This window comes from Megalops cyprinoides, chromosome 18, assembly GCF_013368585.1.
Source record: "Megalops cyprinoides isolate fMegCyp1 chromosome 18, fMegCyp1.pri, whole genome shotgun sequence".
NCBI classification, from domain to species: Eukaryota; Metazoa; Chordata; class Actinopteri; order Elopiformes; family Megalopidae; genus Megalops; species Megalops cyprinoides.
This window is the reverse complement of record NC_050600.1, coordinates 22,438,398-22,460,413: the sequence shown is the minus strand read 5'-3', so window position 1 is coordinate 22,460,413 and position 22,016 is coordinate 22,438,398. Positions and strand designations below refer to the sequence as shown.

Here is a 22,016-nt window from a genome sequence, read left to right as displayed (position 1 = left end):
AAGACGGCCAATAGCGTGTGTATGTTTTCCTTTCTCCTGCCCCGCTGTCGTTTTGATGTATAACTCTCTTTCGCGCGTTGGCATTCTCGCTGTCAGATTAAAGGGGGTGACGCTGGCTTTGCGAGTGCTAGACGAAGTCCAGAACACGCACCAGACAAGGGGCGACGCCTCCCAGAAACAAACACCTATCTGGTCGGAGGGCATGATCTCCACCAGCCCCCAGGCAGCGCCAGATGGAACCACGCAAGGCTGGGAGATCTTGCGATTAGAGGCAACGCGTCTGGTCAAGCAAATCAAAACAGATAGCCGATTCAATAGATAGCTCTGACGGTCATGCGGAGCATAACGCTTTAGCCTACCACCCACGGTGCACCTCTCTGTGCTACGAGTGAGAGGACAGCTGGTGATAAAGGTGGATTTGGAGAGTTCTCTCAGCTTGGAACTATGCGCCTTTTTTCCCCAGACCACGCAATCCCTCGAAAAATGTAGAATTAAAAAAATGACGGAAGTTTGGGCAATATAACCATGTCTACTTTGAAATGTCCCAGCGCACCTCATTACGAAAAAGCCGAAGCAGACAGCTTGTTCACTAGTTTCTGTGCAAGGTCTCTTTCATTTAAGTGCCACTGGAACATGTACTGACTGAGAGGTGGACTTGGAAGTTGACGCATTTTATTGTTATTACTGGCAGTAATAATGGTGTGTCCCGTATTTTCATTATTAGAATGTGGAGATTGGAATTTGGAAATTACTTTAGACTTTTAAACGTTTTAGGTTGGTCAAGGGAAAAAAGCATTCTGCCCTTGAATAAAAAGAGAAAGAAACAGTACTTCAAAATAAAATTTACAGGTCCTATTTTCCAACTATTCTCTGGAGCCCAGTGTTTGAGGATACAGAGCAGGTTCAATTACGCAAGTTTATATGCTTGAACAGTGTTGAGCAGAGTTTGCCTGCATAATCAATTAGTGTAAAAGTATGTGGATGGTTTTTTAATATTACAAGTCATGGTAATTCACAGTCATGTAATTTCACTTATTAGAGATCTGCGGGCATTGTGTACTTCCCTTATGGAAACGGGATACAGAAAGCAAATATGTGACCATGGGGTGACAGTCACGGCCTTGTATCAAAACAAACAAAACATGCCATGAATTCAAACTATTTATGTGATGTGGCTTGATTTGATATTTCCCAAATTGTACTGTTAGAAATAAAATAGATTCATGGTTATGCTATGTGTAATTATTTTGAGTGGATTTCATTTGTGATGTGTATCAAAACCAAAGCCTTTGTAAGCAAGGATTTCATAATTTCATATCTTTTGCAAATTATAAATAAAACTGAAATAAATGTTTAAATACAGTTTATTAAGTACAATTTCGCTTGCATGTGTAGTTTAGCATGCATGCAAGTCAATAATAATATTGGAATCAAAGCCGAGAAAGGAGCAGGTCTGTTATTATGGTCTGCCTACTCTGAAGCATCACTATTTTATAACAGGCAAACATTTCAGTCAACAGTTTGCCTCTTCCTCACTTTCATTAATCATTTGGTCTCTTTTTGGCATTCTAAAAGTGTGCCCAAGGCACACTTTTATCAGTGCATGACCTCACAATTAGCAGGTTTGAAGTGATGTCAATCAGACGTTTTCTGGAACAGGAAAACAAGCTTTTAAAAAATCCTAGAGATCTTTTTAATGGGACTTACCAAGCACACACCAAGTCAATGGCTCTCAGAAGCCTTATTTGCAGTTGTATGCTATGTGCCTTGTTTTGAACGGAAACTGAAGGTTATTGTGATATGAATAGTTTATATTAATATTATTATTCATTGCCACACTTATGGTGAAATATGGAGACTTTAAGAAAATTAACATAGAAATGAAAGATAAACAAATTAAGTTCAGAGGCCATTTGCTTCAGTTGTATTTGATGACATGCATTGTGAGGCCATATGAAGATTGACAGACCTGTATAGACGGCCTGAGTTGGCGCGGGGCGATCATCTGCATGTGATGAATTGCATGCAGATCTTTCAAACATACAATGACATGGTGTCCAGGAACGACTCACTCATCACTGTCGGGGGGTGGGGGGGGGGTTGTTCTCTGTGTTCCTCCATGCAAGGGATTGAAGTGCCCTTGTCCAGGAAAGGTCCCTTTGGAACCTGGCCTGTCATGATTCACTTGAAGCCACGCTTGATACAAAGCTGGCTTGGAGGGTGACCCAACAAGCATGGAGGGCACGGTCATTCTGACAGAAAACGGTCATTCTGAGTGGAGCCTGGGACGAGCTGTCAAAGAGCTTGCCGGGGGAGGAGCACAAAAGGGAGAGGACAGACAAGGAACCCCCCCCCCCCACACACACACACACACCCACACCTCCCCTCCCCTCCCCCAGCCTCCTCTCCACCCCCCATTCCCAAATTCCAAGGTGCAAAATAAAGAGCGCAGCCAAAACTGGGGTGGGAGGGGGGTGTGAGTGGAACCTGAGTGGTAACAAATGGAAGCAACAATGTGTCAGACCCAAGTGGTGCTAAGAGGGCATTCACGCTTTGCATATTAATGAGTCAGAGCACCCCTTTTCAACAAATAAATAAATGAACCAACATCACTGCCAGTGCACCATTTCAAATCAAAGAAAACCAAACAAATCATAAAATGCTGGAACACCCGCTTCTTTCACGTCTCTACTCATAGCACCCAGCTCATTACCCGGCAAGCCTCTTAAACATTTGCAAAAACCGCTTCCCTCTCCTTAAATGAGTGTAGCCTACTTTTTTGTTACAGGTAGTCAAGTACGAGGCAATTTAGCGGTGCTGCAGCTGTATCTGAGTGCAGCTTGCCTGAACGGTACCTCTCTGTGTTATGTAGAACACAGAAAGTTCAAATCGCACCTCTTTCCTCTGTGAGATGTTTGACTTTGAAACTATGAAACAGTTAACACATGCTCTATGAGTACCAAATCCATGTCAGCTTTTTTTCTTCCTCATTTTGAAACTTTAATGCTTGTTTTGGGAATTGTAAGTAATTCATTTTTTTTCTTAAATTATCTCTCATTACGCTTTAATGATTTCCTAATTTAGTTCCTCTTGTGCATTATCGCACGTGCATATTACAACTTGTGGTTTGTGAAAGAAATTAAGGTTGAGGTCAGATATAATAGGTTCATTTTAGGGGGGAAAGAGTTTGCTTTGCCTTTAAAACTCTGGTGAAATATTCAGTTAACAGTATGAAGTACATTCACAGCTTTGGACATAGCAACTTGCAAAACTACACTGTAGTCTGTGCAGACAAATAAAACAAATGTGGTTATGACAAACATATCTTCCTCCCTGCATTTAATCAATAACATAAGCAAACACGATTTGGTGGAGAATGTTTTTCTACTGATAACTATCTGATAACTATCATGGACATTGTGTATATTGTTACAGTTTGCTGATGGAAGACCCAGAAACCAAAGCACAGTATCATCAGATTGTGGACAGCTTGGTTCTATCATAGCTGATACCATAGAGATAAACCTTTAATTTATTTACATTTGGATGTGTTTCCTGTCAGCAGGAAACACTATATATGTAAACAAGTTAATAAATAGATACATTTTGAACAAGTCAAATTCAGTCATCAAGTGTCAACATTATTGTTAAGAAAAACAACACAAAATTAATACAAAATAAAAGTAAATAATCTTACAAAAAGCTTGACGTCTCAGAGTTGCAAATCAATGAAAAACATTGTGTAGATTTAGAGATATACTGAGCATGGCACATTTGTCTATTAAAACCAAGAAGATCTAGCTATCAAACTGAACTTTTGACCTTCACATCCAAGAACACATCTAACACCCAAGTAGAGGTACATACACAAAAATATACATATTTTTGGCAATTCACTGTCTTCCAGATTCATTATAGTCGAGCCATATATTTTGCTTAGGGTCTACACTGCAGTCATTTTATGATTCAAAAGCTACAGCAATTCTTATGGCAGTAGGTGTATTTTGGGGGTGTCACACCAAATGACACATAGTTTTGCTACCTATTCTATTAATATCACAGATTTGAATAATTCTGATATTTTTGAGCCATATATATATTGAGCGACTCGCACTACAGCAAGCTCCCATTCAGTTTCTTTGCTATTTTACCACCATAACCACCCAAATTAAAGAACACTGTTTTAGAACGAACCTGAGTCACAGTAGGTGATAATATTCAGGCAGAATATTTACAGCTGATCTAATTTGGGAGTATACTGGTCTGTCTCAGTTCCTTGCATGTATAAAATTAGATTTGTGAGAAATAGCATTGATAGCATAAAACTTTTTTTTTTTATGTGTTAGGGGTCTATTGATAAATGGTGTATTATTTAACACAGCAGTCAAAATCAGAACACAAACTGTGTTTTTTCCCTAATATAAATGGGATTATTGCTTTTAAATGGTTTTCAGGTAGGAGGATGTCACAAAAAATCTGGACCTAAACAAAAAAACAGTTGCAACAATTTTGTTCAGCTGCAGAGAAAAAGACCTTCATGAAACTTGGACGCTTCCGTCAAGGAGTCAGGCTGAAAGAAACAAACCGAAACAGCTCTTCTACTTCTAGGGCTGTATCTTACACCTGATCCACGTTTACACTGACACACTTCAGCTGTAGGTCAGCTATACCTGAGGCAAGCCAGAGGCGTTTCTTCAGCAAAACTGACCTGGAGCCAGAGGTATGTTGGCCAACCCCAGATACAACAGTAAGTTGGCCCTGAGCCCAGGTGACTCAAGTGGATGTAGGCGTTTCTCCTGGTAAAAAAAAAAAAGAACCAGCCAGCATGATCCAGTTCATAAATTATTAACATCACCATGAAACTCTATCAATTATCAATGTATAAAATATAAATTTTACTTCCAGAGCTGTATGCTGGACCTGCATATAATCTGCTTTATAACGCTAGAACAGTTTTCTGATCCCTCCACAACAGGAGTAAAAAAGTACAAGCGGTAGGGGTATTTCTTTCGAACTGAACTAGCGATAACTGCACAGATTTGATGAGAAGCCTCACTGAATTATTTACAAATGAACTACATATAGCTTAATGTAGGTGGTACCTGGAAGGTTCTAGTGCAAAGATGTTGTGGTGGCAGGGCTGATGTAGGCTGAGACCCCATTGGTTAGTCACCACACTGTATCGCATTAAAATACCGTGACATATCGTGTGGCTTGTCTCAGTTGCTGCTGACCTGCAGCTGAAGTGGTCAAGTAGAAACACAGGTAACACATCGCATACAAGAGTCAAGCTTCTCTGAAGCAATTCTATTTTTTCTGTCATGGATAATGGCAGGTACTGACTCTGAAGAAGTGGTCTGGTATATAATATGTCATTGTTGCTTAAAATGTTTTTCAAAAGTTTAGGAGGTCATCAAAACCCACAGACACAGTGAGAGCTCTGTGCCTCAGTGACACCCCTTCTGCCCAATGCAAGAGCATTGGGATACCAGAGGGTAAAGAAAAAATAAAACATGAGCCAGAATATTTTCCACTTTCCTGTTTATTCATCACCTCTTGGCATTTATGCACGAGTGTGTGTGCGTGTGTGTCTGCATGTTTAATGTATGTATACCTTTGATATTTAGCTTCCTTTTTTATTGACCATTTTTGGTTACAATAACACAGAATTACCATGGATTCAAATCTAAATTACTTTCTTTTATTTATAGACATGAATTTCAATATCCAAAAGTGAAAAAAAAGAATAAAAACAATTGAAAATAAAAGTTGGTGGGAGTGAAATAAGGCCTTCCATTTAAAACTCACTGTAATGTCACAAGCCTTCTGCAGTGTCAGTTTATGAAATTCTATTGGTGGATAAGAAACTGACCAATGGATACCACACTTTCAGAAAAAGTATATGTATATATAGATAGATTTATATAGATAGATTTATATTTATTAAGAAGCTTTAACATAGTACAGTAAACACTTTGCACACATGATAGAAACTACAGAATTAGAATAGTCTCTAATTACTTCTGTGGGCCAACGCTGCCCTGACCCACTTTGTGGAGAAAAAAAAGAAAAATTAAATTAAAATAAAACATGACCACAATCTTCCTTGTAAAGTTGTAATAGATTTTGGGAACACTTGACCACACAAACATAATATAAAACAGTCAAGTCTAAAACAGTGATATTGCATTTATAATGCACAAATACTTCCTGTACAATTGGCTTCTTGGTGTGAATATAAACATCTAAAGGGCTCAGGCTCGGTGACATTTAGAAGATATACTTAGTGCTGTAAACAGGCACACACAGATCGGAGAGGTGGGCACCACCTCAAGTTTCGTTTTTGTCTTTATTTTCTCCCGTTGCAGTTCCATTTCAACTCATTTCTCAGGCCTGCTGAGAGTGTTAAAGGTCCTTCCGTTAGCCGTTAGCCGTCACTCTTTTTTTGTTTTTCTTTTCTGTCCCCCAAGGCAGAAAACATCCAAAGGTAAGATAAGAGCGGGTGGCTAAGGTAATGATGCTGAAACCGATGCTTTTTTTTTGTTGGCCGACTATTGTGCAAATTCATGCTGTCTCGGGTATGTCCACACGAAAAGGACTAGCAAATCCTTTTCCGTGCTGCAAGCAGAAGAAAAAAAAAAAAAGAAACGCAATTTTGAAATCAAGTTTGCTTGACAGCCGAGTGCAGTTTGTTTCAGTGGAATTACAGGCCAATTATACAAATGAATGTATTTAAACAGGGTAGAGAAAGGATGCTCGGATAATTCTTTGTCCGCACTCTATTAAGATAAAACTGTACAAATGAAAGCGCGCTGTTAAATTAGTCAAATACCATGCAGAGTAATGTTTAAATTATTACCTTTGGGAAATTAACATAGATATTGCATGCTTAATTCATTAAGGCCAGCGACAATGGGCAATCGTTTAACTTGGCTGTAGATAAGTAGATTGCAAACACCGGGCAAATGAAGCCACTTCCTCCTTTGCTCTTGAATGCCTGCAGCTTCTCTGTCTGCATAACTGCATTACTCATAAAGCCCCTCTTTACGCTGCATCGACGGGACCCGAGTTTCATTTTGGTGGCATTTCGGCGAGAGTCTCAACAGGACCAGGAAGCTGCTAAGTGACCGTGAGAGGAAGTGTGGTTTTGAAAATTGTTTAGGGAGAGCAAAACTCACACCCCAACTGAAGTTTGGTTTACATGAACTCAACCGTGACCCAGATTTGCTACGTGCTCCGTACTACAAAATTTGTCTTTGACTTTGAAACAAACTTTCATACTGTACCAAGGAGGTTGAATTTGTTGCTGTAAGGTTTGTGCATGTCTTGCTAGCCATCTAATTATCCATCAGTTATCCACAAGTTTTTTTCACATAAGTTACAGCACCACTTCTTGACTCCATGTGTGCAATGTTCTGTGATGATCTTGTATGTTTCTGTTATTTAAACTGATTTAATGATGTTGCATATAAGAAGGATTGGATATGCATTTGCCAATTGATTCTTGTTATCTATAGAATTCAATGTTTATTATCGCATTCTGAGCTAATAAATTAACTAACCTTCTTACAGAGTGGGGAAACATATTTATAAATTCAAGCTTTTATACTGTTTTCAGCAGAGAAGCTCATTTGAGCAGCATTGAAACATTTTTATAACTGTGAATACTGTGATTGTTGCAAAAATTACAGTTAAAAATTGATCTGATCTGTTACCTGAAATAAAGACCTGATTAATATTAATGTGTCTAGGAATGACGATATGGAGCTGTCATGGTATGAAATGGACACTTTTATCCTGGTCATGGTATTATGATATATTTGTATTTAATGAATTATTTCATAAATGGTTAGTTTATGCCATTTATGTCAAAGGTTATGGTTATGAGCGAAGTATTACTGTGTTTGATCATTTTCTAAAGATTAAAAACCAAAACTAAGGATTCATCTAATTGTTAGTGGGGACATGTCGAAGTAGAAGTCAGTGAAGTCACTGGCAGTGAAGGAGCAGATGGCAACATCTTGGCTTATGTGAAGTATCATGTAAGCAGAAATTGGTCAATGTAAGATATATATACAGTATGTAAATCAACATGGGTAAAGTAAGCAAATATAATAACCTCATTAAAAACACACACATCAAGCTTTCTCGATAAAAAGGAAGGGCTTTAACAAATTGTGATGAGCCATTTAAGGAAAAGTCACAGCAGACATGTTGTGTTAAACTGCTCTAAACTTTTATCATATACGTCACAGCCAATTTAAATGTATTGCCCATTATTCAACACAAAACAACAGTGCAGACAATGGATAGGAATGGAGAATTTTAAAGACAGAAAAGTAGAGCTTTTTTTTTTAAATCAAGGCAGTAAAATTAGTAGTGGAAACAAGATGGAAAGATGGATTATAGTGAAAAGAATTTAATGGCACTTCCAGCCATCCGAGAATTTTAGTCGCATCGGATCAGATCAAAGTTAACGGCTTAAAAAATACTCACACAAATAGGGCGGTTTGTAAGGCGCACGTGTGCTAGACAGAAGTGCATCAAACTCTTTCCTCTCTAGGGTGCCGTGATGTGACTTCTCTTTGCCAAAGGTGGAGAATGCTCTCTCCCCAGTTTGCTCTTGAGATTCAAATACCTCAGTGTCGGGCACAGAGTCCATTCCGGGGACATGCAGATTGCTACGGTAATCTGCAGCCTGTCGACCGTCGGATGGCACAAAGGAGGGCATCCAACATCGATCGGAGTGCCCTAGGGCTTTGCACTCTTCCGTGCAATTTGAAAAGAGATCAGCACCTAAGACGACACAATGGACAGGGGAGGGAAGAAGCATGAGCAAAAGTGAACTTTCCTTGATTGCAGTTTGGAACAAATCAGGAGCCCTAGAGAGCCTTTTAACTCCTGTAGAAAAGGCTGCCCTATATCTCTGATAAGAAAGTCTCCCTGTACTATGATGCTGACAAATGGGACTGACTGATGTTCAGTGCTTACATACTCTGACAGAAAACTGTACTGAGTTATACTAAACTATACTAAACAAGACCTTTTAAATGTTTATAGCTGGATATAACAGTGTAGTCCTCCCCTCCCCAACACACACCCACACACGCACACACACACACACACACACACACACACACACACACACACACACACACACACACACAAACAAAGACAAATGCCTCCCCCTGTAATTATATGCAAAAGTACAATATGCCACAACCACACTGCTGCTTTGCAAAGAAAATTCTCACTTTGGTAAGCCAGGAATTTAGCCAAAATTTCCAGGACAGGCCACACACTTCAGACATCCTTCAAAGTGCCTCTAAAACTAAACAAACGCTTCAATGGCCTTAATTGCATGAAACATCGCACAATTCTGAATACTGGAAAAAAAAAGAAATGTGCTGAATGTTTAAGTTCATTTCTTCATTTGGAACAAAAAAAGCTGGAGCAGCAGACTAGCGAAGCCCTCCAGCTGTTCTTATTGTCCATGGATTGGGTTCTGGGGCTCGCGAGGCCGGAAACCAAGAATGGTGAAGCAGTCGCCCCCCCCCCCCCCCCCCCCCACCAACCCCCCCACCCCTAACACACACACCTCCTTGATCAAAGCTCACGTGAGCATGCACAAAGAGCAACGTGGTGTCAAATCTCCTATCTCTAATTCCTCGTGGCGGGAGCTGTTCTGCGGGAGATCAAAGGGGGGATAGCTGGCTGAATCTGTCCTGCTGAGAAACCTCGCGTCGTATTTCCACTGAGGTTTTTCTTCTTTTTTTTTCCTGATGAAAAGGATGAAAGGCCACACCTTTCTTCTTATTATGGATATATCAAGGAGGATTGTTGAGGGGGGGCGGCGTCTTTCATAAAGGTGTTTGACCAAAAGTAAATAAATAAACCAAAATGTGTGGCACCATGGAAGGCTCCATTTGTAAGACTCCTCTCTTAGTTGCTTTCTGTTGTGTAACAAATATTATCCAGCAGTGAAATGTACTGCTGTGTGCTGTTAATGTACTGCTAAGTGTTTGAACACTTTGAGGCTACTTTACCTGAGAAGGTTGGTCGTTTTAAAAAGTGTCATATTCAACAAGCAAAGCACAACTCAAGCCCCCATAAAGATGAGGGTTTTTCATCATATCATTTTAACACTGATAGATAGAGGAGGACCAAGACATCAGATTGGCAGCATGGCAGATGAGCTGCTACATAGCCATAACTTCCATCTTTTCAAGTTAATCCAAAAGTAATTTATTTGCTGTGAGAAGTGGTGATAGTTCTGTTCCTGGGTTGACTGGCAAGGTAGCTTTTTTATGTGCAAGCTACGAATCTGGCTAGCTCATATGTTGACTAGCAAGCTGGCTACCGAGTATGTTTGAAAGCTTGCTGAAATATTAAACATGCACAGTAAATCAATTAATAAATCAAGGCTGTCTTGCCAGTTTGTTATGAATTAGGTAACGTTAACAGTGAGGCATTTCATTGGAATGGCAGCAGAACAGCCCCACTTTGCCCGGCTGTGGCTATCACTGTGACCTCTGAGGCAGGAATATTTCAACATGCCTTCAAGCTGCCAATCACTGTCTGTGTGACTGATATTAATTAGGAGCCAGGAACTCCACCTTGAGCACAGTTTTTTCAGCCAAATGCCACCTCATCTTTTATGAGCATTTTTTGCTTTTCTTCAGCAATGTACAGGTAAGATAACTAGTGGCACTCTCCTTCTCTCTCTCTCTCTCTCTCTCTCTTTCTCTCTATATCCATCACAAGACATGAATTCATGAAAAATAAATAGGTACTTCTAATAATATGATACTCCTAAGTGGAATTTAGTTTTTACCATGTGGTTAATTAGATTTGATTAAGCTGTTTGCTTCTTTTCCCCCCATTCCCACATTTCCAAGTGGCCTCTGAAGGGTGGAGAAGGAAAAAGGCTGACGTTACCATAAGATTTGTCAGGAGAGCTGACAGAGTCTCCTTGAGCACAGAAAACCATCAAATGTGTTTGTAACGGAATAAAGAAAGCAATGATGGGGGGAAAAGCAATCAAGGAGCGCTATACGTTTCCGAAAATAAGGCTATTATGCATACGGTAACGTGAGTGCTGCGTGTGAGAGGCTTATAAAGTTGTCATTGCCATCATGGAGAAATTGCACAGCGCTGTGATGAATCAGTGTGATGGCTACGAATGGTTGCCCTGACCGAGTTTCTGTGCTCAATGAAGCTTTGAAGAAACAAAATAGTAGAAAATATGTGTGTACGCATCTGTTTGTGTGAGAGTGTGTGTGCGTTTGAGGAGATGTGGATGCTCTCTTGAACATTAAGGCCCTAACGCAGAGGGAGCGTACAGAGAACAGGAGGTGGTACGGAATAAGAGCAATAGGCGGTAATCGGCCTTTTTCTTCAGCACCGGGGTCCGGGGTGGGAGGCCTGCCCTTCACAGCCAGCGCAGAGTGACATCAACAGGTCTGCCAGCTCACTGGAGCGGAGCGAGGAGGGAGGCGGGGGCAAGTGCGGGAGGGGGGTGGGCGGCAACATTAAACAAAAACTAATCTCCCCTGAAAATGGCTCCTTTATTTTAAAATTCTGAGAAAAATTTGGGCATCGCGGACCCCAAGCCTCGATAATAACCTTCATTTGATAATTGGTATGCAGAGGTCTGAAAACAAATTACTGATCAGCGAGCTGTTGCAGAGCGCTAACGTGAACTGCAGATGAAATGAAGAGACGCCCGGCAGAGGCCACAGACACCCCGGTCCTCTCTGAGCGGTGCTGTTTTGCTTTGCTGTCCGCGCACAGCACAGTGAGCCTTTTCACTGACACCACGGCAGCCTCAGCAGTCCAAACAACGCCACTGCTGCACAGCAAAGATGGTCTTGCTGAGACCTTTTTGAATCACACTACTGTATGCCGTAAAATAAGAACGTAGACACTTATGTGTGTGCATGGTTTCTCATACCCATATGATCCCATCTTTTCTCAAACATATCTCAGGATGGTTTTGTCATCAGCACTTGTATCTTAACTGTATCTGTACCTGTATCTTTTTTTTTTTTTTGTCTTTCACAAGGCAAAAAGGTCTGTGTGTAAGTAAAAAAAAAGAAGATATACAAGTGGAAATATAAGAATCAGCCATCTGTGTCTGATGCAGTCTAACCTTTGTGTTCAGTCTAACCACTGAGGGGATTTTTTTAATCAGCTTTCAATACTCCATCTGAGTACAGTTCAGCAGTCACCATAATTAACAAAAAAGTGTAATTCTTGCTTATATTCACTAATAAGGTCAGAAAGTACAATAATTGTTAGATTATATCCCCATAATCTGATGTTATAAAGAAGTAGAGGAAGACACTCACAAATATTTTACTATACCACATGACACTAATTTATGTAGATAATTAGAATTTTTTACTAATATAATTAACTGAAGAACCCACCAACCTCTCAATGTGTATATAAATACTTAATACAGTTTAAAATATGTCAGCATCAGTTTGTGTGTTATGTTAACATCATGGTATGAATTACTGCCAATTTCACATCAGGTCACTATCAATAATTACCTTGTAATTTCAACAGTTTAAAGATTTGCAATAAGTCAGTAAAGTTAATAAATTTCACATAATGGTATGTAACAGCAGAAAGGCTATGCCAGAGTCTATACTTTTTCCATCACAATATTCATAGCAGCTACAGTCCTGTTCAATAAAAATGAACACTAGGCTTTGATGTGGGGACCTAGTTGTATATATGTTCATTATCTCACACTGAAAAATGTTAACACTCAGTTACTACCTTCTGAAAATATACAGACAGAACAGAACAGAAGTAAAATTGAATGGACACAAATTACTGCACTTGTTACTGATTGGAAATTTTGATTGGTCCAGTGTAAATGGCTGTTATAAGATACAGTGGACAGTGACTGAACTGTCGACTGACAGACGACATGAAAGCTTATGGGTGAAGCAGTGAACATAGGAAGTTGGGATTACCTAACATAATTATTTCAAGTGAATAATTTAACCTTGTTCCTAAAGCCATGCTGTATCCCTGAACTGTACTAACTCTGGTCACAACTGGGAGGCCACTTTGCAGAGTACACAATACTATCTTTTCAATGTTACAACATACTGCAAAAATGATTTCCCAAATTATTCATCGTAATATGATAAAAAAAAAGCATTTCTGCGATCCCTTTATTAACATTTGTGATACAAAATGGATGAAACACCATTTTGATAATAATACATGAGAATATGTTTAGTTTTATCCCCACTCTACTACTAAACTTATGCTCAACTTTCATAATGGTCATTTCATTTCTTTTAGATGTAGTGTGTGTTCGAAGCAGGGAAACCAAGTGCATTGTATTATATGTTGAGATTATGCGTGCATAAATTATCCCATGATTCAAATTCAGTATTGCGATCATGGCACTGTAGAGGGTCACCTATTATAGAATAACAGCATGATAATGTGGCAGAACTATGAGTATTACAGTATGATGAATCATTACTTAAAACACATTACTTACAAACCCAGTGCCTCATTATAAATCATAAAGTGTGATATGCTTATATTATACTCACGGTAGACCTGTAGCCTGTGTGTTACTTAGTGACTTTATTATTGATGAGTTTGCCAAAGTAAGTTGTACTGCCAAAAAAAAGGAAAGAATGAAAAAGTTGTCGTTTTTCACAGTGCAGGTGTGTGTGTGTTAAGTGCATGTGTGACAGACAGAGAAAGTGGTAATGAGAGAGATGGAGAGAGAAAAAAAAATATGAATAAATGAATATTTGAATAAATGACACCATTTCTGTAAAATGCAACATATGATCCCTTCCACGGAAAGATATGCAGGAGAGGGATGTGGGCGGGGAGGGGGCGGCTCGGTTGGGGGTAGCGCATAGTTTATCAATTGGTCGTTTGTTTCAAGCGCAACCCATCTTCTCCCGTTCCCACACCGTCAATGGCAAATCAGTTTTGTTCTAAATTCCCGTCCCGTCCCTCAAGCAGAGAACGGCTAATGTCCACCCAGAAAGACCTCATTAAGGCTGCATATTTATAAACAGCGTAATTCAATTAGCCGTGCCATTCAGGGGTGCTTTTGTTCAGTAAGTGTCTCCATTTAAATAGCGATACGGGAATCTCTGACAATACAACTGCATCTTTAACGCTCCGCCTTTGTAAACAGTTTCTGTCTGGCAAAATGTTCACAAGAGGCAACCTTACCACACTTATTTTACGCTCGATATTTTAAAAAAATCTTAATAATAATACTTAGTTATGTATGTATTCACAAGGATACATTAGAACACATTCACTGGAAAGAAATCATCCCCTCGAAAACTCTTCACAGCCACGTAGCTCTCAGAGCACAAGACTTGCAGATCGCTATCCTTTCAGCACCACACACCGGTGAAAGCCGAGAACGGTACGAAATGCAAGAATATATAACCTCATGACCGCAATGTCCAATACAGCCGGCGTCTCAAGTTGCCTCCCTCTACCCTTGTCTTCAATAAACCCGACAGCCAAAGGCTAGCGTTGAAAAACGAGACTTCAGATCTGAACCGAAAGCCAAAAAGAGCCCCTTCAACATGAGAATGAAACCTTATCAATCAATAAACAGATAAGCACTCACCAGACGAGTGACCTCGATTGGTGGCGTCGTGGTCGCTGTCTCCCTGTTCACTGTCACCGTGTCCACTGTCTTTGGAACTCACAATATCAGCTTCCTGGAAAGCAGAACTGAAAAACATAATATGTTAATATGAACTCGCTATACAGCACAGTAATTAAATGCTAACTGTGAGCGTGTCTGTATGCGTGCGTGTTTTTTATGCCGTATGTGTGCTTTTGGGTGGCTATATGTGTGCGTATGTCAGGGGAGGAGGATATGATTAATTTAATTTAATATATTAAAATGTTACATTTGTTCATTCGGCCGCAGTACCGAACTGAAGTTACTTAACCTTACCTGTTAACACGCCGAGGTCTATCAACGAGGTAACTGAGTTCCGCTCGCTGGTGTTTTGTCTAAAAGAAACACAGCTTTTTTCATGTAGACGATCATGCAAATGACATTAAAAAAACATACAAATGTATATAGTGCAAGAAACTGATCAATTGCTATTTCAGAATCACTGGTCTTCAGAAAGAGATTAGCAAAAAAAAAAAAAAAAAAAAACATGCCAACATTCAAAAGTGTACTAAGTGTATGTGTTTGGGCTTTACTGCCGTAATGACTATAACGTAATTCCGTTATTTGCTTAGGAACCAGCGAAACAGCATGGGTTAAATGCGATTACGTGCTGAACTGATTCAGTCAAATACTTCTGCTAAAGGCCAATCTTTGTTCTGGTGTAAGGCTGCAAGACTGTGCTAAGCATACTTAATTCTCATTCACAGAAAGGCAACCATCCTTGCAGACACTGCAGACTTCATTTACATGTTTGGTTAGTTTTATTTACATATTTAACCGTTTGAAGTCAGGTCAATATCCCAGTATTTTATTTTAATGTATTATTCTTGTAGCTGTTAATAATAATAATAATAATAATAATAATAATAATAATAATAATAATGACTCAATAATTCCCTGCGCTCTAATAGTCTTCTACGTATCACCAAAATTTAATTCACGCCCCGGACCATACCAAAATAACCACCCTATCGACACTATCAATGTATCACATTGTTTGGCCAAATTGACCCTCATCTCAAAGCGGCATTTAAGTAGTTTAAGGCACAAATAAGCAAATAAGCAACAGCATCATTTCTGAAGTGAAAGGGGTATCAGTACTGAATTATTTCCAAATTCAAACCACATTTCTTGTTTCACTGCCAATTACCAATTTAATTGTCATACGCAAGCAAGCATCAATGAATCGGTAACCTTTCTCGTGAATCCAGTTAAAACATACGCATAGTTGTGATAATTCAGCACATGCCATGTAGAGATGTATCAAGATGCTTACCTCGTTTGATAAAATGCTGCCGTTAGATATGATGTCAGGTTGCTGGTCTGTATAACCTGTCACTATGGCGCCACAGGGATTGTGGTCAGTGTCTGTGCTCCTAGCGGGACTACACGGCTTTAGGAACATGAGATCGGTTTTGGCCGATTCCGGGGTGAGACATACCTGGTAGCAATAGTTCTGGTTTTGATGGTGGGAACCGAAGCTCCCGGATTCCTCAACCGGGACTTGTGCGGTGCTCGTGACATTAGCGCTCTGCACCAGCATTATATCTGACTTGCTAAGCTTTTTCTTTCGGGCTCGCGCCTGCCTGCTACAGCACGAGCTGCAGCACAGGCAGCAGTCGCTGGCCAGGCATGTGTAAATGTTCAGCTTTTTGTCCTTTTGACACCTAATGGCCAGGACGATCATCGCCAGCAGAAAGATGAAGGACACCGAGCCCAGGGCGATGATGAGGATGAGAGTCAAATCGAGCGAGTTTTCTTTTGCTTTAGAGGAGCCGCGGTCCCCACTGTGGCCCTCGACAACACTGTCAACCAGCATCACGATAACGCTGGCCGTGGACGAGAGAGGTGGCTGCCCGTGATCCCTCACCTCAATCAACAAGTCATAAAGTTGGTGGGGGTCCCTTTTGGTCGACACCCTTCTCGCGGTCCTTAATTCGCCAGTTCTCCAGTCCATGCGAAACATTCCGTTTTCGTTTCCCTTTTGAATGCTGTATGACAGACGGGCGTTCTCGCCGTCGTCCGCATCCATGGCAACAATGCGGGTCACTAAGTATCCAGGTTCTGCGGATCTGGGCAGAGGTTCCTTCGCCGTGCCGTTTTTGCCAAGCGGGGCAATGACAGAAGGAGCGTTGTCGTTTTGATCCACTATGATAACGTTGACCGTGGCGTTGGACGTCAATTCGGGGCTACCAGAATCCTTTGCTTGAACCATAAAGCTAAAGTCCTTTAATTGTTCATAATCAAACGACCTCAAGGCATAAAGATAACCGTTTTCGGAGTTGATTGACGCATAGGTAAACACAGACATACCCTGAATGTCGCACTCCATTATGGAGTAAGAAATATAAGCGTTTTGTCCGATGTCAGGATCTAAGGCGCTCACTGCGTAAATATAAGCGCCCGGTACATTGTTTTCAGTCACGTACACATCATACACTGGTTGTGTAAACGTCGGAGCGTTGTCATTTTCATCCGATACTTGCACTTTAATAGACTTGCTGGTGGCAAGGGATGGGGTGCCTTTATCTCTCGCCACCACGGTGACTGTGTACGAGTCGGCGTTTTCCCTGTCCAAAGGTCCGTCTGTCACGATTGTGTAGTAATTCCTGAACGACGATTTGAGTTTGAAAGGGACATCTCCGAGAATTTCGCAGTGAATTTGTCCATTTTCCCCAGAGTCTTTGTCAGTTACACTGAGCAACGCGATCACGGTGCCAGGAGCTGACTTTTCGCTCACCGACTCAGTCACGGTACTGAAACTGATCTCGGGAGCATTGTCGTTCACGTCAATCACTTTGACCAGAACTTTACAGTGAGCTGGGACAGCGTTGGGTCCGAGATCTTTCGCCTGCACGTAGATCTGATACATGCTACTCTCCTCGAAGTCGACCTCCCCGCTCACCTCAAGCCTGCCGGTCCGTGCGTCAATGTTAAACAGCTCCTTCACTCTGGGAGCGATGTGATTGCTGAAGGCATAGACGACTTCGCCATTCTGACCCTCGTCCATATCCGTTGCGTTCAACTGAATGACCAGCGTGCCTACAGGAGAATTTTCAGGCAGGCTCACGGTATACACCGACTGATCAAAGACCGGGACGTTATCGTTGGAATCTAGCACCTTAACTACTAGCAGCGCCGTGCCAGTCCTCTGTGGCAACCCACCATCTACCGCTGTTAGTACGTACCTGTGCACTGCTTGCTGCTCCCTATCCAGGGGCTTTTCGAGCACCAGTTCGGCGAACTTGTTTCCATCGCCCTGCTGTTGCACGTCGAGGTAAAAATAGTTGTTCGTGGTGATTTCGTAGGTGCGCAGCGCATTGGTGCCAACGTCGGGGTCGAATGCGCTCTCCAGTGGAAAACGGGTCCCAGGAGTGGCACTTTCCGAAATTTCAACGGTAATGTCAGTCTCGGGGAAGCTGGGTGGATTGTCGTTGATATCCACTATTTCGATTTCCACGCGGAAAAGCTCCAGCGGGTTCTCCAAGAACACCTCCAAGTGCAGAAGGCAGGTGGCACTCTGTTTACAGATCTGCTCCCTGTCGATTTTTTCATTCACAAAAAGCACCCCGTTCTCCAAATTCACTTCCAAATATGGAGTCCTAGCACTGGGCACGGTCTGAAATCTACGAGACGAAAGTTTTGTTATGTCCAAGCCCAAATCCTCAGCGATATTCCCCACAAAGGTGCCGTGGTCCTGTTCCTCCGGAACAGAGTAGCGTATCTGGGAAACCACCCCATCCACGAAACAGAGCAGAACAAATAGCACAATCATCTCCAAATAAGAAGAGCACTTGTGTTTTATTCCTTCAGACTTGAATTGGCATTTCCCATTACATCAGTCCGTGTGGAAAGGCGGAAAAAAATTTAAGGCTTCTCAAGTCAGAGATGTCTCCCCTTTGGTCTTTTCAACCGAAAACCATTCTGTTGTCTTGATGATTAATGTAGCCGTTTGATCCTCGACTGTTATTTTGTGAGCTTTGGCTTTAGATACGTCACTGCAATATAGCAATTCGACACATCCCTATTAAGAACACAGTTCGTTAAATAAAGTAAGTATTTAGTGTAAATACATATATCGATACTAAGCAAAACTTACGCGCACTAATCAAAACAATTCATATTTTGTTCTTTTCATTTTTCCCAATCGCATATACCTATATAAATGTAATTATCTTACTTTTTTCCTGTATACAATCTCTCTGTCCCACGAGCAGATCCAATGATCTCATCTGGCAGACTTCTGAACGCCAAGTACCCAGCCTTTCTGGTTTTGCGCAGCGCTCTCCTCCTCCCAGCCAATGGCAGCCATCGACACCCACAGAGGTTACACGTGATTGGGTCGTGGCAACGTCAGTAAAGGCTCGTCGGAGATCCTGAAAAGATGCCGTTTAACATCCTTGCAAGTTGCAAATCATTGCCTTGTCTGATGAAAGAGTTAATGGGCAACGGGAGGCAGTGGCGAAACATAGAGGTGCACAAGTTGTAAAACCACTGCCCCCCCACTTTCGGAGTCCTAATAAGTGAATAGTATTGCTCTAGGCAAAGACGTATATTTCAACAGACTGTTTATACTGTTTCGCGAACAAACCTAACCGAATACACTATCCTCTGTACTTTTACAGATCACACGGCGTTTGACAATGTGAGGCATATTTGTCTTCCATTACTCCAATGTTGAATATTCAGGGAAGTCCGCTTCCATATACTAACTGATGTGTTGATTCACAAGTGCTGCGCCTAAATCGCAGCAGCCTGAATACATACAGCAAACCAGTAATTTAACCCCAAAACGAGGATGAAAGCGTCTGTATAACCATTTGAAATATCCCCCGTTATTCGGTTGGCTATTCCATAGAGGCTCATGCACGTAAATGGTTAGATTTGATGTGGGTGTAGCCTACTTTTTTTTTTTTTTTTTTTTTAAATAAGCGTGTTGCTCAGTCGGTGACCAGCACCAGCACATCCCCTGCTGAAACCTTAAATGCGAAAATTGTCCGTATACTTACAGCGCACTGGGTTAAATTTTCCAACCGTTATGCTTGTTTGGTATGTACGTCGTGTGAAAATACTACAGTGCCATTTTCAAGGATATGGTAGTTTAGTACATGCAAACATTAAGACAAACCAAATGATTTTTTTATGATTTAGTGTGTGGGTTGTTCAGCTAAAATACAGTAAAAAATCAATATATGGGTATAATAATAATAGTAATAATAATAACTGAGTGAAATAATTGTTCAAATTAATCTTAACTGCACTTCACTCATGACACTCGACAGCACAAATATCACTCAATGTGTTCGTTCAGGCCAGTCTATTACAACGCAAAGTGCGACTACTTAGAAAGATAAACTGTGGCAAGATTATGCGCCATGCGCGAATTATAATGCAATCGGTTACTTTGCAAACGCTAAGAACCATAGTTTGTGACGGTTCCATTCGTATAAGTGGTCATCGTGTGGCGGTTTCCACTTGCTGTAGGCTTCACAAGTGAGAAAAAAATGTGACAGATTCCTTTTACAGTTTAGCCCAGTGTCAATTTGACGCCGTCTCACAATGACGCGTTATTATTAGCTTTTCTAATTTTCACGAGCACATTTCCCTACCACTATAGCTCTCAGTGCTACCACAGTTTAGTAGCACTTCGTAGCTTGCCGAAAATATTTAGTATTGTCCTGAACCACAGGGTACACATGCCCTCTAGCGGTTAAAAAAGCTTCGGCCAACATGCGCATTTTAACACTTTGTTTGCTGGGGTGATGCTACTCAGGACCCGATTTCGGTATTTTTAACATATACGCACACTTGCGAATCATATTTAAGAAGGTGTTTACTGCACTACTACTTCAAATGAGCCTTAGTATGCACATGTTTTTGTACCCTTGTCATTTGGGGATACAGATTGCGTGCTGTTGGCCCCTCTTGTAGCTTATGCTTCACAGTTTCACAGTGCACTCCCATTGCACGTCACGCGGCAGATGTCAGATACCCATCAATTATAGAACTCTTATTTCTCGGCGTTGTAATGGCCGGCAGTGATAACAGGGCTGTCATGTTCATTTCAAACGGAGCAAGTTATCGCAGAGAATAAAAGTCCAGTATCGCACCATCTGCAAATGTGAGTGAAGCATCGGTCGCTCTCTCTCTCTCTCTCTCTCTCTCTCTCTCTCTCTCTCTCTCTCTCTCTCTCTCTCTCTCTCTCTCTCTCTCTCTCTCTCTCTCTCTCTCTCTCTCTCTCTCTCTCTCTCTCCGCGCAAACACAGACATACATACACATTTGCTCCCCCTCTCTCAGATAAAGAGAAGAAGAGAGAAACACTTTTAAATGCAACACATTTTCACTTTACCTGTGAAATGTATCTAGGACACACATGCAATCACTCAGACCATGCGGGGTTAATGATTTCTTGAACGGATAGCTTCAATACAAACCTTAATGAAGACCACATGGCAGAGTTTTTCAATGAAGCGTCGTGAACATAATTTCTTTATTACAATACATTTATTTGTGCGAGGTAATATTCGGTGGGGTTGGTGCTACTGGCAAAAGACAATATACTCCTCTCCTGTAAATAAAATGAATGCAATCCAGGCTCACAACTTTCACACAGTTTATGCACAATCTTACACAACAACCAAGTGACTGTAAGTACAATATATATAACTGAGAAGTGTAAGACATAGAATTAATGGCTGCACATGAGAAGGGAAAAAGATGAAAATTTCAGTGTTGTGTGGATAGACAGAGTACACGAGCTCCCCCTTGTGAGCAATAATGGTACTGAGGGCTTCATTTTTCTCAAATGACGTCCTTATTTTACCTAAATGGAACGTGTACGATTACGGTTCTAAAAGAGACACATTGGAAATTCTGGTATAGATATGTAACTGACAATATAAGTATAATGCCACAATGATTTTTCTTACGCTGTGTGTAAACTGCCTTCAGGAATAAACTTCCCAAATCAAGTTTGTGTAGTCTGTTAAGTGCTTTATGGTATTATGCCCATGAGAATGCCAGTGGCACAGAATAGCCAAACGTCTTTACTAGATAAAATCTTCATGAATATTTCCAGAATATGAACAATAGGCTTTTCAGAAAGCATAATTAGATTGCCTGTCTCTTCCGTGATCCAAGTATATCTGGCTGCAGGCTAGAGATTGAGCATCCGCCATTGGCGCCTCATGCCACAGGCTGTTGGGAGTGTGGTCGTTCTGCAAGTTGCCATTGTTTTCAAACCACATAGATATCTACGTGAAAGGGGCAAAGCAGGTCCATCTCAGGTTAGGTTGAGGGGTCGAGGAGTCAAAA

General features: G+C 41.0%; 1 protein-coding gene across 4 annotated transcripts; it reads right to left on the bottom strand.

The window, feature by feature from the left end:
- Nucleotides 1-5,718: 5,718 nt before the first annotated feature.
- Nucleotides 5,719-18,938, bottom strand: pcdh10b (protocadherin 10b). Of its 4 annotated transcripts, XM_036551385.1 has the most exons (6): nucleotides 18,882-18,938; nucleotides 15,978-18,699; nucleotides 14,978-15,036; nucleotides 14,642-14,748; nucleotides 8,497-8,796; nucleotides 5,719-6,618 (listed from the first exon to the last, which is right to left on the bottom strand). In XM_036551385.1, the coding sequence occupies exons 2-6, from the start codon at nucleotides 18,474-18,476 to the stop codon at nucleotides 6,599-6,601; spliced, it is 2,985 nt and encodes a 994-aa protein (XP_036407278.1). In that variant the 5' UTR covers nucleotides 18,477-18,699; nucleotides 18,882-18,938; the 3' UTR covers nucleotides 5,719-6,598. The 4 variants fall into 4 exon arrangements, with proteins under 4 accessions (XP_036407278.1, XP_036407277.1, XP_036407280.1 ...); XM_036551384.1 differs by having other exon boundaries at nucleotides 15,978-18,929; XM_036551387.1 differs by having other exon boundaries at nucleotides 8,639-8,796; nucleotides 15,978-18,929.
- Nucleotides 18,939-22,016: the final 3,078 nt, after the last annotated feature.

Coding starts and splice junctions, on each gene's coding strand:
- pcdh10b (XM_036551385.1), bottom strand. CDS start 18,476: ATGATTGTGCTATTTGTTCTGCTCTGTTTCGTGGATGGGGTGGTTTCC. Junction 15,037..15,977: donor GCAGCATTTTATCAAACGAG/GTAAGCATCTTG, acceptor TGTTTCTTTTAG/ACAAAACACCAGCGAGCGGA. Junction 14,749..14,977: donor AGACCTCGGCGTGTTAACAG/GTAAGGTTAAGT, acceptor TATGTTTTTCAG/TTCTGCTTTCCAGGAAGCTG.